The sequence below is a fragment of the Clytia hemisphaerica genome, unplaced genomic scaffold (assembly GCF_902728285.1).
Source record: "Clytia hemisphaerica strain Z4C2 unplaced genomic scaffold, Clytia hemisphaerica genome assembly, whole genome shotgun sequence".
NCBI lineage: Eukaryota > Metazoa > Cnidaria > Hydrozoa > Leptothecata > Clytiidae > Clytia > Clytia hemisphaerica.
In genome coordinates, this window is record NW_027103621.1 from 66,415 (window position 1) to 79,722 (window position 13,308).

The 13,308-nt window shown below is 35.8% G+C and overlaps 1 protein-coding gene and 1 pseudogene across 2 annotated transcripts in view; one reads left to right on the forward strand and one right to left on the reverse strand.

The window, feature by feature from the left end:
- Window positions 1–888: 888 nt before the first annotated feature.
- LOC136802307 (carboxypeptidase D-like) lies at window positions 889–10,611 on the forward strand (annotated as a pseudogene). The gene is made up of 8 exons (XR_010845990.1): window positions 889–1,846; window positions 2,209–2,381; window positions 4,484–4,805; window positions 5,247–5,423; window positions 6,845–6,984; window positions 7,778–8,062; window positions 9,149–9,252; window positions 9,919–10,611. The product of XR_010845990.1 is annotated as a carboxypeptidase D-like (transcript).
- A 533-nt stretch (window positions 10,612–11,144) lies between these two features.
- The window catches only part of LOC136802311 (uncharacterized), a 28,931-nt gene continuing 26,767 nt past the window's right edge, over window positions 11,145–13,308 (reverse strand). The window contains exon 4 of the mRNA XM_067059029.1: window positions 11,145–12,521. Coding sequence (XP_066915130.1) covers window positions 11,673–12,479 — 807 coding nt within the window. The 5' untranslated portion in view covers window positions 12,480–12,521 and the 3' untranslated portion in view covers window positions 11,145–11,672. The remainder of the gene's footprint in view (window positions 12,522–13,308) is intronic.

Here is a 13,308-nt window from a genome sequence, read left to right on the forward strand (position 1 = left end):
TTTTTGACCCAATCATTTTCCAAAGCTGAGATATTCGACTTTGAATTTTCAAATTTTTACTTTGAAACTTGGAAACAATAGAAATTCAATGTAAAGACTGTAAAGGCTCATTTTTAGGTGATATGATAATATACGAGTTGCGAGTTACGAGTTACGAGTTACGAGTTGCATTTAGAACCACGAGTTGCGAGTTACTTTTTACGAGNTTTAATTAAAATTTCAAAAGACATTTGCAATTATTCATAAAAAATGGATATGTTCTTCAGTATTCTACAGCTGACTCAAAAGCATAAGAACACAAACTTTACTATTTAAACAATTTCTCAGCACCTATTCTATGTTGCTGTATACACCGTTGGAAATATATTTTCCAGTTTACTAATATAATCAAATTTTTTTTTAAATCGAAAAATCAAGAGGAAAATGAAAATGAGAAAAACTTGACAAACCTGGCATTCAAATAGTCGGTGGGGTGGTCACATATGAAAAAGCGAAAGTAGTCATCTTTCCGATATTCACTTTTTTTTGCTTGGAAGAGCTAAAAGCACTCCATCTAGCCCTTTGAGCTTTATAAATCTATGTTGCACACCATCTTTAACATAAAAAATTGTCGTCATGGCAACGAAGTTGTAACAAATTTTTTTATCACGTGACTAAAACAAATCAAAATGGCTACCAACTAGTTTTCTCGGTGTGTTTTTTCTTCAATTTATTCCTCTGCGAAATTTGATATCAGCTTTATTCTTTATCTACTCATTTTCTGGACAATTAAAAGCATCTTTATTTCACTTGAAGGATGCACCTGTTCTCTCCAGGGCCAGGATATACTCATATTGTGCATAATTATCCCAGTCTTCTACTGCTATATAGTAGTTTGGAAATCAGGCAACGCCTTATTCAAAATAAAAAGCCTTGAATTCAATATTCTTCCAGATGAATACAAGTAATCAAATTTTAATTGTTTTTAATATTTTTGTGGAATTTTTTAACCATTTTTAAATTGATAGATTATATTAAATAAACCCAGCATTTTCTTGTTGTGTAAAAATGCGTGGATTTAATTTTGGACGCCGCTACGAATTTGTGGATTCCAGCTTTTCATAATGTTTTTGTGAATTAAGAGGCGGTTGGAGGAACTTTGTATTTTTTCGCAACGTACTATAAAATCATAATTAGGGCTTTAAGGCCCATCTTGTTTGTCAACTTTTGATAATCAAGCCTTTATTACAGTAAGGCATTGTTCTGTTAAGTTTAACCGTAAGTCTTGAAGTTAAGTTAAAGCAGAGATATGAAGATTTTGAACACTTTGGCACTATGTATTGTTATTTTGACTTATTTGGCACCCGGTATAGTTGGTCGTTACCATCATCATCACCAACACCATCACCATAGCAACTTGAAAAATCGAGAAGAGGCTGGTAGCTTGCCTTTCACCGAATCTAAATACCCTTCGGATGGACCTCTGTCTGGCGAGAAACGGGCTGTCTCAGGGCCAGGTTATGCTCCTGATTTTAACAGTTTAAACAGTAGAGAAGCTGGCTTTCAAGCTATTCCCCAACAGCAGCAGCGTCAAAGTTTTCAACAAAACTTTCAATCAAGACCTGAATACAACTCTAATTTTCAAGCTTTCAATCAAGCTCCAGCATCAAGTGGCCGCGCGCCCGCCGCGCAAGCATCTCGAGAGAAAAAGAAAGGATGGGGAAACCACTCGATACCATTTTTGAAACAGATAATGGCCGAAATGGATGATGGGAAGATAAAACATCACGATTACCCAGCATTGACTTGGGGTTTTTAAAATATTTTGCTGAACAGTATCCAGATATCACAAGACTCTACAGCATTGGTAAGTTCACACTTTTTCTTTCTACCTAGTGGAAACCACTCTTTATTTCTTCCTAGTGGAAAGCAAGTCTAATAACGCTGACATGGTTTCCACGCGATAGAAAAAAAATCAAATGGGATTGTTTCTTCTCATTTCTCGTATTTATAAGTTTTTTTCTTCACAATTTTCAGATTTTGTTTTCATTTTGGCAGTTTTACATCAGCGGATATATTTGTATGGTATTGAGTTGAAGGAATGCTCGTACTAAAATACTTATTCTTTCATTCAAATATCTCTGTAACTCGTTCAAACTAAGGAGAGTCAACTTTTTCTATGATGAAAAGTCTCTTTTGACCTAAAGAATTTTTTTTTTTTAATTTCAGGTGATACAGTACAGAATCGTAAATTATGGGTTATGGAAATTTCCGATAATCCGGGAACTCACGAGCCCGGAGAACCGGAAATGAAGTATATTGGAAACGTACATGGTAACGAAGTTGTTGGACGTGAAATCTTGTTGCAACTTGTTAAACATTTATGTGAAAGCTATGGAAAGGTGAGAAAAATGTTACATACAATGTCTATACAATCAAGGTCATAATGTTTGAGAAAAAAGGGAAATTCACCGGGAAGTTTTGAAACCACAATCGATTTGTAAGTGCTCTAAAGTAGGTTGGAAGGGTAGAATTTTAACGCTAGACTTAAGACTTGAGGATCCAAAAGTTCAAAAATAGTCTAATAAGGCACAGAATATAGCCTGGAGGCCTGCCAACGCCTCCCAAATTGAAATATTCGATGAAATTAAAGAGAAAATCGACTTTCTCGCCGGAACTTTAAATCTTGAAAAACGTTAAAATAAGCGTAATTCTCAATATATTTCAACCATGATTGTAGATTGACAGGCATGCTAATAATCAGAAGCGTTTGAAACATTGATATAAAGCTCAGTGGTTCGAAGTTGGTCTTGTTAAACCTGTCCACAAGTTTTACACATTTGACTACACTTTCAATTTCGCTTTTTAAATTCTGCTCAAAAGTGCACTTTGCCCTTTAAAAAATGGAGATGAAAAAAATAGTTTTTTTGCCATAAATGTATGCTAAGAAATTGTCAAAAAAAGTAAAGTATCCACATACTTCTGAGACAACCTTTAGAACCCACTGGGGCACGGGATTGTGTCTTGTATATTACATTGAGCGCTCTTCAAAACGTGTATACACGATTTTTTAGATTATTTTAACCTGTAAATCGGCAATTATTCCCAAGCTAATGGTAAAAGAATTCACAAAAATGCAAAATTCTTGCTTGCTTGAAGTATGTATTGCATGCTACATTAAGGCTGGGTTTGATCCTAGCCTAAGAATATCATAAGAATATTTTAGCATGATTTTTTCAAAAAAAGTTACGAATATGGCGTGTACACGTCACTCAGGGCTGAATGGTTCGTTTTTTTGGACCTACCCCGGTGGAGGTCCTATAAATTAACCTTTGTCCGTTCGTCTGTCGTTCGTTTGTTATTAGCTTTCCTCATGATTGGCTCATTAGTTTTTTTTCTGCTCATTTTTTTTTGATTTTGCAAAGATGCATAACTATAAACCCTCGAATGTGACGGAGCCCGATTTTCAAAAAAAAAAAATTTGGGGCAAATTTGGGCCAAAAAACGGCTAAAAAACGGGTTTTTTGGACTTTGTGAAAAATTAGGTCGTTAATTTTTTCTGATTTTTTGCATGGAAGTAGGGTACCATCGTAGGTAAAAGATGGCTTAAGCAGATTTTTGCAAAAAAAATTTGTTGGCTCAAAAAACGCATGTTTATCTATAAGAATCACTATTAATAAGCATACATCAATGTTCTTAGTCAAATTACTCAATTTTTTTATGAGATAGATGTTTTTTTTTGCTCAGGAGGGCTTACTTTTACAAAATATGTGTGTTTAGACATGAAATTTTGGTTGCTTGGCGTGTTTTTATAGGAAAATAGGCCAAATTCGATATTCTTTTATAAGCACATTATCAATTACTTAGGTATTAGCTCTTCTCGAGATTGGCTCTTTCATTCTTTATGATTTTTTGAGCAAAGATGCATAACTATAAACCCTCGAATGTGACGGAGCCCGATTTTCGAAAAAAACAAATTTAGGGGTAAATTTCAGCTAAAAAACGGCTAAAAAAAAGGGTTTTTTGGACTTTGTGAAATATTGGATCATTTTTTTTTCTGACTTTTTGCATGAAAGTAGGTAAAAGATGGCTCAAGCAGATTTTTGTAAAAAAAGAATTTTTCAGCTCAAAAAACGCATCTTTATCTATAAGAATCACTATTAATAAGCATACATCAACGTTCTTGAAATTACTGAATTTTTTTATGAGATATGTTTTTTTGCTCTCGAAGTCTTGAATATGAAAGAATATTTCAAGAACATGAAATTTTGGTTTCTAAACGTTTTTTTATAAGAAACAAACGACTAATTTTAATAGATCGTCACTATTTGTGTTCTGAATGATTGTTTCATGGTCACGCTTATGTAGATATCAATTATATATGTGTTAAATGCATAACCAGGTAGGTCCATAAAAGTATCACTTGTTAGTTTTTGAAGACAAATCTTTAAAATTTAGGATAGAGCGAATTACTGAGACTTCACACTACATTATTTTCTTCTAGGACAATTCGATTACAGACATAGTTGACAAGACACGAATCCACATCTTACCATCTTTAAACCCAGATGGTTACGAACTAGCCCGTGCTCGCAAGAAGTCACTTAGCCCTGACGTCACAGAAGACGTTATTGGACGTCTAAACGCTAACGGAGTTGATTTGAATCGTAATTTCCCTGATCAGTTTTTCGACTCTGGTGAAATTAATGCTGAACCTGAATCAATGGCTGTTATTGATTGGTTAAAAGCTTATCCTTTCTCGTTGTCCGCTAGCTTTCATAGCGGAGCGCTTGTTGTGACATACCCATTCGATGATTCACCTTCAGGTAAGATTTGTGTTTCCGAATACTTGAAAGGTAAAAATTTTCGTCGGGTACCATTTAAATTGGGAAAAACTTCGTTATTTTCTTGATAATTTTTGTCACAACTCCCTTGAAAATGACCAGAAAAGGCTTTTGCTGGGGAAAAATTTCCCCGATTAATTATCCCCTTTAATCCCAGACCGCTTTCTACTTGACTCTAAGTGACTCCTTTCTTCCAACCGAATACTCAAATGTAAAAATCTCTGAATTTTGCCTTAATGAATTTCATTTTGGAAAGAACTAATTTTATCAATTAGCCAAAATCCTAAGAAGAAATCTAACTTGGCCAGGAGCCTATTCTGGCGAATGGTACGGCTCTCCAAAGTCGAAATTCCTTTTTTACATCTAAAACATTTAGAGTACTTTTAACCTTACAAGTTGTACTAAATTCTTTTCACTTCACAGGAATTTCACAGTACAGTGCTACACCAGATGACGACCTTTTTCGACACATCGCTAAATCGTACTCAGAAGCACACCCACAGATGCATTTAGCTAACCCAAAAATGAACTGTTCGCATTCATTACGTCATTTTACGGACGGTATTTCCAACGGTGCTGCGTGGTCTTCTTTGACCGGAGGTAATTGTGTTTCAGAGTTTTTTTAGTATACAACTGTATTCTAAAATAAGTACTCTCTCTATCTCAATATCCAAGGGACTAAGAAATTCTTTTGGATTAGAGTAAGATAATAATTAGGGAGATTGTTTTGCACGAATGTTTAAGCTGACGATCGAATTAGTTCGAATTAGGCAGTACTGTGTCACAGACCCGCTGGGACCCCATCCCCACTGTAAAATTTGGCAAAAATATCGTCCCGGTGAAAATACCCTTGAATTTCAGCCCCACTGGGAAATTGACTTTGATTTTATTCCCATTCAAAATTCAACGATTAAAAATTGCACTCCAAAACCATTCCCACTGGATTTTTTAACCTTGGAACAATAGAATTTCTATCCCCATTGGGCTTTCAATAAGAATTTTTATCCCCACTGAGAGAAAAACTTCCACCGGGGCTGTGAGACAGGGGTGTTAAAAAGTTATATTGTAAAAAAGGCTATTCTTCCTCCTATCTGAACCTCCATTGGGCTTTTCCAGAAATAGTCGGTGTCCCCCTGTTGAGGATATCGGATATCCAGGGGGTTAACGATTTTTCTTCAAAAGTGGATATCCAGGGTTAAATATCTACAAGGGAACGGATATTCAGGGGGTGAGGTGTTTTTTCAAGTAAAAAATACGATATCCAGGGGTAAGCATCTTTATAAGAGAGGATATCCAGGGGGTCTTTACTAATAAGTAAGATATCCGATACTTCGAAAAATCAATATCCTCAACAGTGGGGTAAAATTTCTTTCTGGAAAAGCCCATTATTCGAATCTTTTCGTGTTTCAAACTCAAAATTAGTCTTTTCAGTAAATCAGTATGAGAAATTGCTGAATAATTTCGCTAATTTCAAGGAAATTTCTTTGTCCCTTGAACATCAGATTAGAAAAAGTCAACTGTATAGGCTTGAGAAAGATACCAGTCTCTCCCTTTTAATTGTAATTGGGTTGATCGCACTGCATTGAGTTCCGACGTTTTTTTTAACAATCTGGCTTTTAATAAATACACTTTAATTTTAGAAGAACCAGTAAAATTTTGCTGAGGCTCGGCTGTTCTTATTTTTTTGGCACTTTGAGCCTCAAATTGTTCTTATCCTGTTCTTCTTTATTGGGTGAAGTTGAGGTATTTTAGCCGTTATACCCAAATTTTTACTACTCGACCCCTATATTGCTTGAAATCGAGTAATTCCAGACTCAGCATCGTTCTTAAATTGTTCTTATTTTCTGGTGATTTTAAGCCTCATTGTTCTTATAAAATTGTTCTCATAAAAAAGTGTATCCACCATGACACACGGAGGTTGGTGCTAAAATTTAGTCACTCTAAAGTTTACTAAGAAGATCTGGTCTACACATACCTTAGTTCAAAACTTTATAACCTAAACATTTTACTTGTTTTTCCAGGTATGCAAGATTACAACTACGTGAAATCAAACTGTTATGAAGTGACGGTGGAATTAGGTTGCAAGAAATTTCCACACGAGGATGATCTTCAATCACTATGGGAAGAAAATAAAAAACCACTCATCAAATTCATCGAAAATGTAAGCTTGCCTTGAAAATCTCTCTCAACAATCTGTCTTTGATGGTTAAGTTTACCAAAGCTGTCATTACCGTTAACTTGGGGTTCCTGGTCTAAATTTTGTCCCTTCTATGTTCCAATGATTTAATAGATAGCTGTGTTGGCTGTTCTTTGATCTCTGCTTGATCATTTTGGTCGCTGAACACGGTTCTCATTCGTGCGTGTTGCTTGGCGACCAGAAAAAAGTTGACTTGGCAGTAGCCTTGAGGCCATCTATGTAAGAAATCAGTCTAGTTTTCAGCGTGCTTTAGGCTAGCCCGGGGTCCACTTAAAGCTTTTTTGATAGACTGGATGGCGCAATTAAGTGGCCCGGTAGTATATGGCAATATGCTTTTGCTTAGGCGGACTGTAAAACAGTCCGCCAGTATTTAGTTGTTTTTGGAAGGTAAAAACAGTATGAAGCAATGTTTTTATTTGGGAATAAGGGATTGAAAATCTGTTATTGATGTTTGTTTCTCATTTTTGAATCTTTCAACTCTTTAGTAGATTTTTTGTTATTTGGATTTTAAATATTATTTTTCAAAATGGCGACTCAGCGTCATCAAAAATCATCAAAAAGCAAAGTTCAGCCAGAAGTAGACTCTAGTCTAGCTTTAGGCAAGTGAAGATATTGTCATATTTTCTAACGGAAGCGCCCAAAAAAGCCGAATTTGGACCATCATGTTTCCATTTTTAGTAACTGCCAGGGCTGAAATAAGCTTATTCTGGGGGTTTCCGGTAGAAAAATGACTTATGCAAGAATTTTTACTTTCCAGGCGAACAGAGGTATTAAAGGGTTTGTGAAAGACCACAAAGGTAACGTCATCAAGGGTGCCCGTATAAGCGTTGGTGACCGGAAACATGACATCAAAACAGCGGAAGACGGTGACTACTGGCGGCTTTTGGTGCCCGGAACTTATGATGTGGAATGTCATGCTAAGGGGTTTAAACCTATAGCTAAAAATATTGATGTAGGAGTTGGAGATTCGGCCATGGTCAATTTTACTTTATATCCAAAGATTGTAGACGAGTTGGAAGAAACTTTAGGTCATGTGAACAGAGTAAGAAAAATTCTTTATTTTTGCTGTTACATTTATCTACTGTCAGGTCTCTATAGAGAATTTGAGACTTTGCGTGTGGTGGGAAACTTTTGAAAAACTAATTGCCGTTGGACGTTAGAACGTTCCGGGTGGAAACTTACTAAAATATGGGCTGATATTGAAGAATTGAGGCGACACGAGGAATGAGTTTTGAAATCTTTTTGAAAATTTAATAATCGAGTGCGTTGGAATAAGTATGTTCCGCGTGGAAAACTATATCAATGATATATCAATGAGCAGTGAATATCTATTAATGACCAGAGGGTATCAATTTTAACATCACAAAGAGAAATATTTTTATAATTTCAATTATGGGTATATTTTTATATTACCAGTTTACACTCTCTTTTTTACGAGAGCTTTTTAAGAACAATGTTGAGCCCCGCTATTTTTTAAGTAAAATTAAGAGTCAAATTAGTAAAAATAGAGTATTAATCATTGCCCTGGGTGGAACATTTCCCAAAAATTAATTAGCGGGGGAGGGAGGGCTTATTAGTTATCCGAGAGTAGATACCTCAATTTTGCATTAGAAGTAAGAACAGGAAAAACAGTCGTGTCTCATCAAAAAATTTACTGGTTGACTCTCTCTAATTCGATCTTCTAGGAACCAAAAGTTTTTATCAAATTAAAGACAGATTCAAATTACGGAAAATATTTTGGATGACTTTCCAACTCAGGGGAGTTGATCAGTTCGAATAACAAAAAGACTCTAATAATAGAGATTCGAATTAAGGGGAGCTGACTGTTTTTCTGAAAATATACTCATCTTCTCACTCCACGCAACACGATTTAATGTATTTTTTATTTGATTTGTAAAAAAAGAATACCACCTTAAAATACCCTATTTTGAGCTAGAACACAGGACAAAATTTTACAGGTTCTCATAAAAAAAGAGTTATTTCTTGAAATATTAAGAAATAAAGAACTAACTTATAATCGCTACAATTTCTTAATATTTCGAATTTTCTTAAGCACTTTGTGGTTCTATTTATTTCACTGTATTTCTTGATATGAGTTGAATACTTATTTCCCTCTATTTCATTGCAGGCAACTTTGTTATCTCACGATTTGATGTATCGATATGATGGTCGCGATTCTGGAAATGCAGCTCCAAAAGACATAATTGAGAAGGTTGAACAGCAGCAAGCAGGGTAAGAGAAGATTTCACGATCTGTGCAATGCGGGGGGTATTTAGCCCTTTCTTTCATCATTACCCTCTTCTCACAGACTCGACGGGGAATAATATTCTCATATTCTTGATGGCTAGGGATTTTAATTATTTTCTTTTCAAGTTAGAAAATTCGGTGGGGATGGAAAAAATAGTAAATATTTTGCAGTGAGGATTTGTTTATTTGATTATTTGTTGTTATTTTGTTAATCATCCACCGGGGACGATATTTTGGCCAGTTTTTCCAGTGGATCTGTAGAAGGGGGTGTTTTCATCACTACCCCAAAATAATTCCTACTTAGTTCTTGCCAAAAGTTTATACTGGCACCCAACGTTCAGTGGACCTCTCCGAAACCGACCCTTAGAGAGACTAAAATTTTGCAAAAAAAATACTCTTGGATCGGCGAAAAAAAGTGACCCTTGAGAGACAGTTTACGAGAAATTTCCTAACACCTTTATGAGAATATTTTGACTTTTCATTGTTTTTGTAACCATTAGTGACACTTGGGGAAACCGACCCTTACCGTTCTCACTTACGAAAGAGCCATTTTTACTTTAGTAGCCCAACCCTCAACCGAGTCCTCTATGCTAACCTCCAAAGAATTTCTTTGTTTCATCTATAATCCAAGTTTTTCTATCCAATCCATAGTCGTGAAGGATCAGTCGAGAAAGAAGATCATATCTCCTCAATATCCGAGGGATCTGGATCGGGTGACGAGGTAGAACAAGCTCAACGATTGGCTGAAAGCTTAGCACTCAATAGCGTTCAATTACCAACCGGAAAATTAACGGGAAAAGCAGTTACAGCTTCTAAAAGAGGATTTCTTCCCCCTCATGATGATGCATCACTATTCAATGAAAAACGAAACAAAATCGCGCGACCTTCAAAATCGAAATCTAAGAAACGCTCTAAAATCTCTAAAAAGAGCACCGAGAAGAAGAGCGATCTCTCAGCAAACGAGAGCACAAATTCACCCAAAAATGACTCCACCGTTGAGGCGCCAAACAAAAAATCTGACGAACCAACAACAAAAGGGGATTCTGAATTTGTTGACCCAGCCATCGCAAAAGACTTTATTTCAAAATACAGCGTAGATCCTAAGCCCAATATGAGAGTTCGATGTAAGGTGCCCGGTAAGGAATCACTAATGAAGGGCTCTCTCAAGTATCTAGGCCGAATATCAAACCTGCCCAAACGAAGCAATGTTGTTGTTGCTGGTATACAGTTAGACCATGAAGAAGATCTAGGTACTGATGGTACTTTCTTAGGGAAACGATATTTCACTGCACAGAATAAACATGGTTACTTTGTCCCTATGAAGAATTGTACACCAATGTAAATGAAGAAGAAAAATGAAGAAACACATTTTTGAGAATACCTTATTGGGTCTTTTTTACGACGGCCCTAATTAAGCGCCGGCCCAATTCTACATGGGTACGAATATAACATTTGTCACTAGTAAACCCCTAGGACAACAAGCCAACATCTCCCTAACGAGGGAGATTTATATGACTATGGACAATAATATTCTAACACCGGGGTATACGAAGAATTTAAGAAAAAATGTTTTTTGATACTATGATGTTGTAAATAGTGATTATTTTGAAGATTTTCCTAACTTAAAATTTCTTACTGGCAATTCTTTTTCTTAGGAGAGGATTAAAAATTAGGATTCTATTGGTTGAGTTGACGGTGAAGTTGATGATTTTTTCCGTTGTTGTAGCTATTCAGTGTTAATTCACCAAAAACATCATAGTCCTTTTATAATGGAATTAAATATATCAATGGAGAAAAGTGACCATTTTGAGCTCATAAATTGTTCTTATTAAATTATTGTGAATTGGGCCATTCCATTTTATCTCCATAAAGGGGGACATTTCCAAGGGGTAACCTGAGAAGAATTTCCAGGGGGTCTAAAGGAGTTTTTTTTCATTTTCCAGGGGGTAAAATAGTTATTCTAAAATTTCCAGGAGGTAAAAGACAGGTTTTAGTTCGTCCACCATCACTTTAAAGCATAAAAGGAAATTTTCCGAGGTTTTTTTTTGCAAATTTTCCCATTTTCTAGGGGGTATTCTCATTTTATTTTGACTTAAAAAGGTTCGTCTACCCCCTGTATGAACTTTTAATGGAACAGCCCATTAAATATGGAGTCTACAAAATTCACTATATATAAGATACATTTAATGATCATTCTACAAAGAATGCAAAAAAGGGTAGTTCTAATCACCGAGGAAGACCTATGAAAATATCGTCCACTTTACATTACACTTCCACAAATCTTTACAAACCTATTTGCTAACACTTGATAAACTGTTCAAACTTTATTATTGTCTCGAGAGTGGATTAACATTATTTCACGATGGGAAAATGTTTCTTCAAAAATATCCATGATGAAGTTCCCCTCATAAACAAACTGGGTTTTTCTGAATACATTTTCGCTTGATCGAAGCACATTCGCGAAATCCTGAAAGTTGACTTCTCTTCTTTGTAATAGTATGCAGACATTGATCAAAAACCCCCATACATGTGGAAAGACATCCTTCTGAACGATCTTGCAATTCCCCATCGTGATCTGCAAATATCTCTCGTAGGATTTTCGCTTCAAAGTCTTTCGACAAGGTGCTCTTCTTAGCTTGCATCGAATCTTTGTGAGGTGCTCTAGGGAATAAAGATGCCAGCGTATCCCTATGAGGGGCACGTGGGAAAGCAGCCAAAGAATCTCTATGAGGTACCCTTGGTAAATCGTTTAATTCCCTATGTGGAATTCTGGGTGCATCTTTGTGAGGGACTCTCGGTAAGCTGATTTCCCTGTGTGGCATTCTTGGGAAATCATTTAATTCCCGATGAGGTACTCTCGGGCTATCATCTATTTCCCTATGTGGGACACGCGGTGAATCATCCATTTCCCTATGTGGAATTTTTCCTGGGGAATCATCAATTTCCCTATGAGGTACACGTGGGAAATCCAAGCTTTTCTTTTCGTTCTCAATGTAATTTTCCAGTTTCTGTTTCAATTTTCCCCATGAGTTTTCACGTTTTTCACTAGCGTATTTCTTGTGGATTTGTTCTACCACTCGTTTCTCAACAGTTCTTAAGACTTCTCGTACAGTATTGATTTCCTTTTCTTCTTTACTGATGACGTCACAGGTCACGTGACTAACATATAACAACAATGTGATGAGAGTGGTGCATGACACGAGGGTTGGCATATTGATTTTTTTTTCCTTGATCAATTCGTTTCGGCTTTTTGTCTGAAAAAGAGACAAAGATTAATCAGAAAATCATTTAAAGCAATAAGACAAGTAACCCTTAAGGGAACAAATTTTCGCAGTACAAATTTTCGCGGAATATAATTTCGCGTTTTTTTTGACAAATCCGCGAAATTAAATTCCCCGAAACACGTATATTCTCAGAATTAAAAAAATCGCCTATAAAATTGGTCTTTTTAGGGCAAAATAGGCCATTTTGTAAGCAAAAAATACTCTCAACCGCGAAATGAGATTCCGCAAAACTTCCGAATTTTGAGCAATGAACCGCGAAAATTTCCTCCCTTAAGATAGATAATACAAAAGGTTCTTTTAAAATAAAACTACTAGGCATAAAGCTGGTCCTCGTCATTACTAGCTGAAGCGAATTTATTTTAAGCTACAATACAGTAGATTAGAAGGAAATATTTAAGGTCATATTTTCTAGTATCGAAACCCTTGGCTATGATTGAGAGCTCTTCAATGTTTTGTTTATATAGCCTCTAGTACGTGCTCAATCGATTCCAATAATCATAACGTTTAAGATTTATAAGTATCACTAAAGTAACAAAAATTAACAAATCGTTATGTTCAATCTATTGCTTGGTACACTTCTTCTTTCGACCTTACTATGCCACTTTGAAACTTGAAGACACTTCAACGATGAAAAACAAACAATGCTTATAACTCCCCCTTCTAAAACTGCTTAACTAAATCCCTAGGTCAACATAATTATTTGTTTTAAATGGCTCTTAAGACATGGTAATTTCTGTCAAAAGTTTGAGGGTTTGAG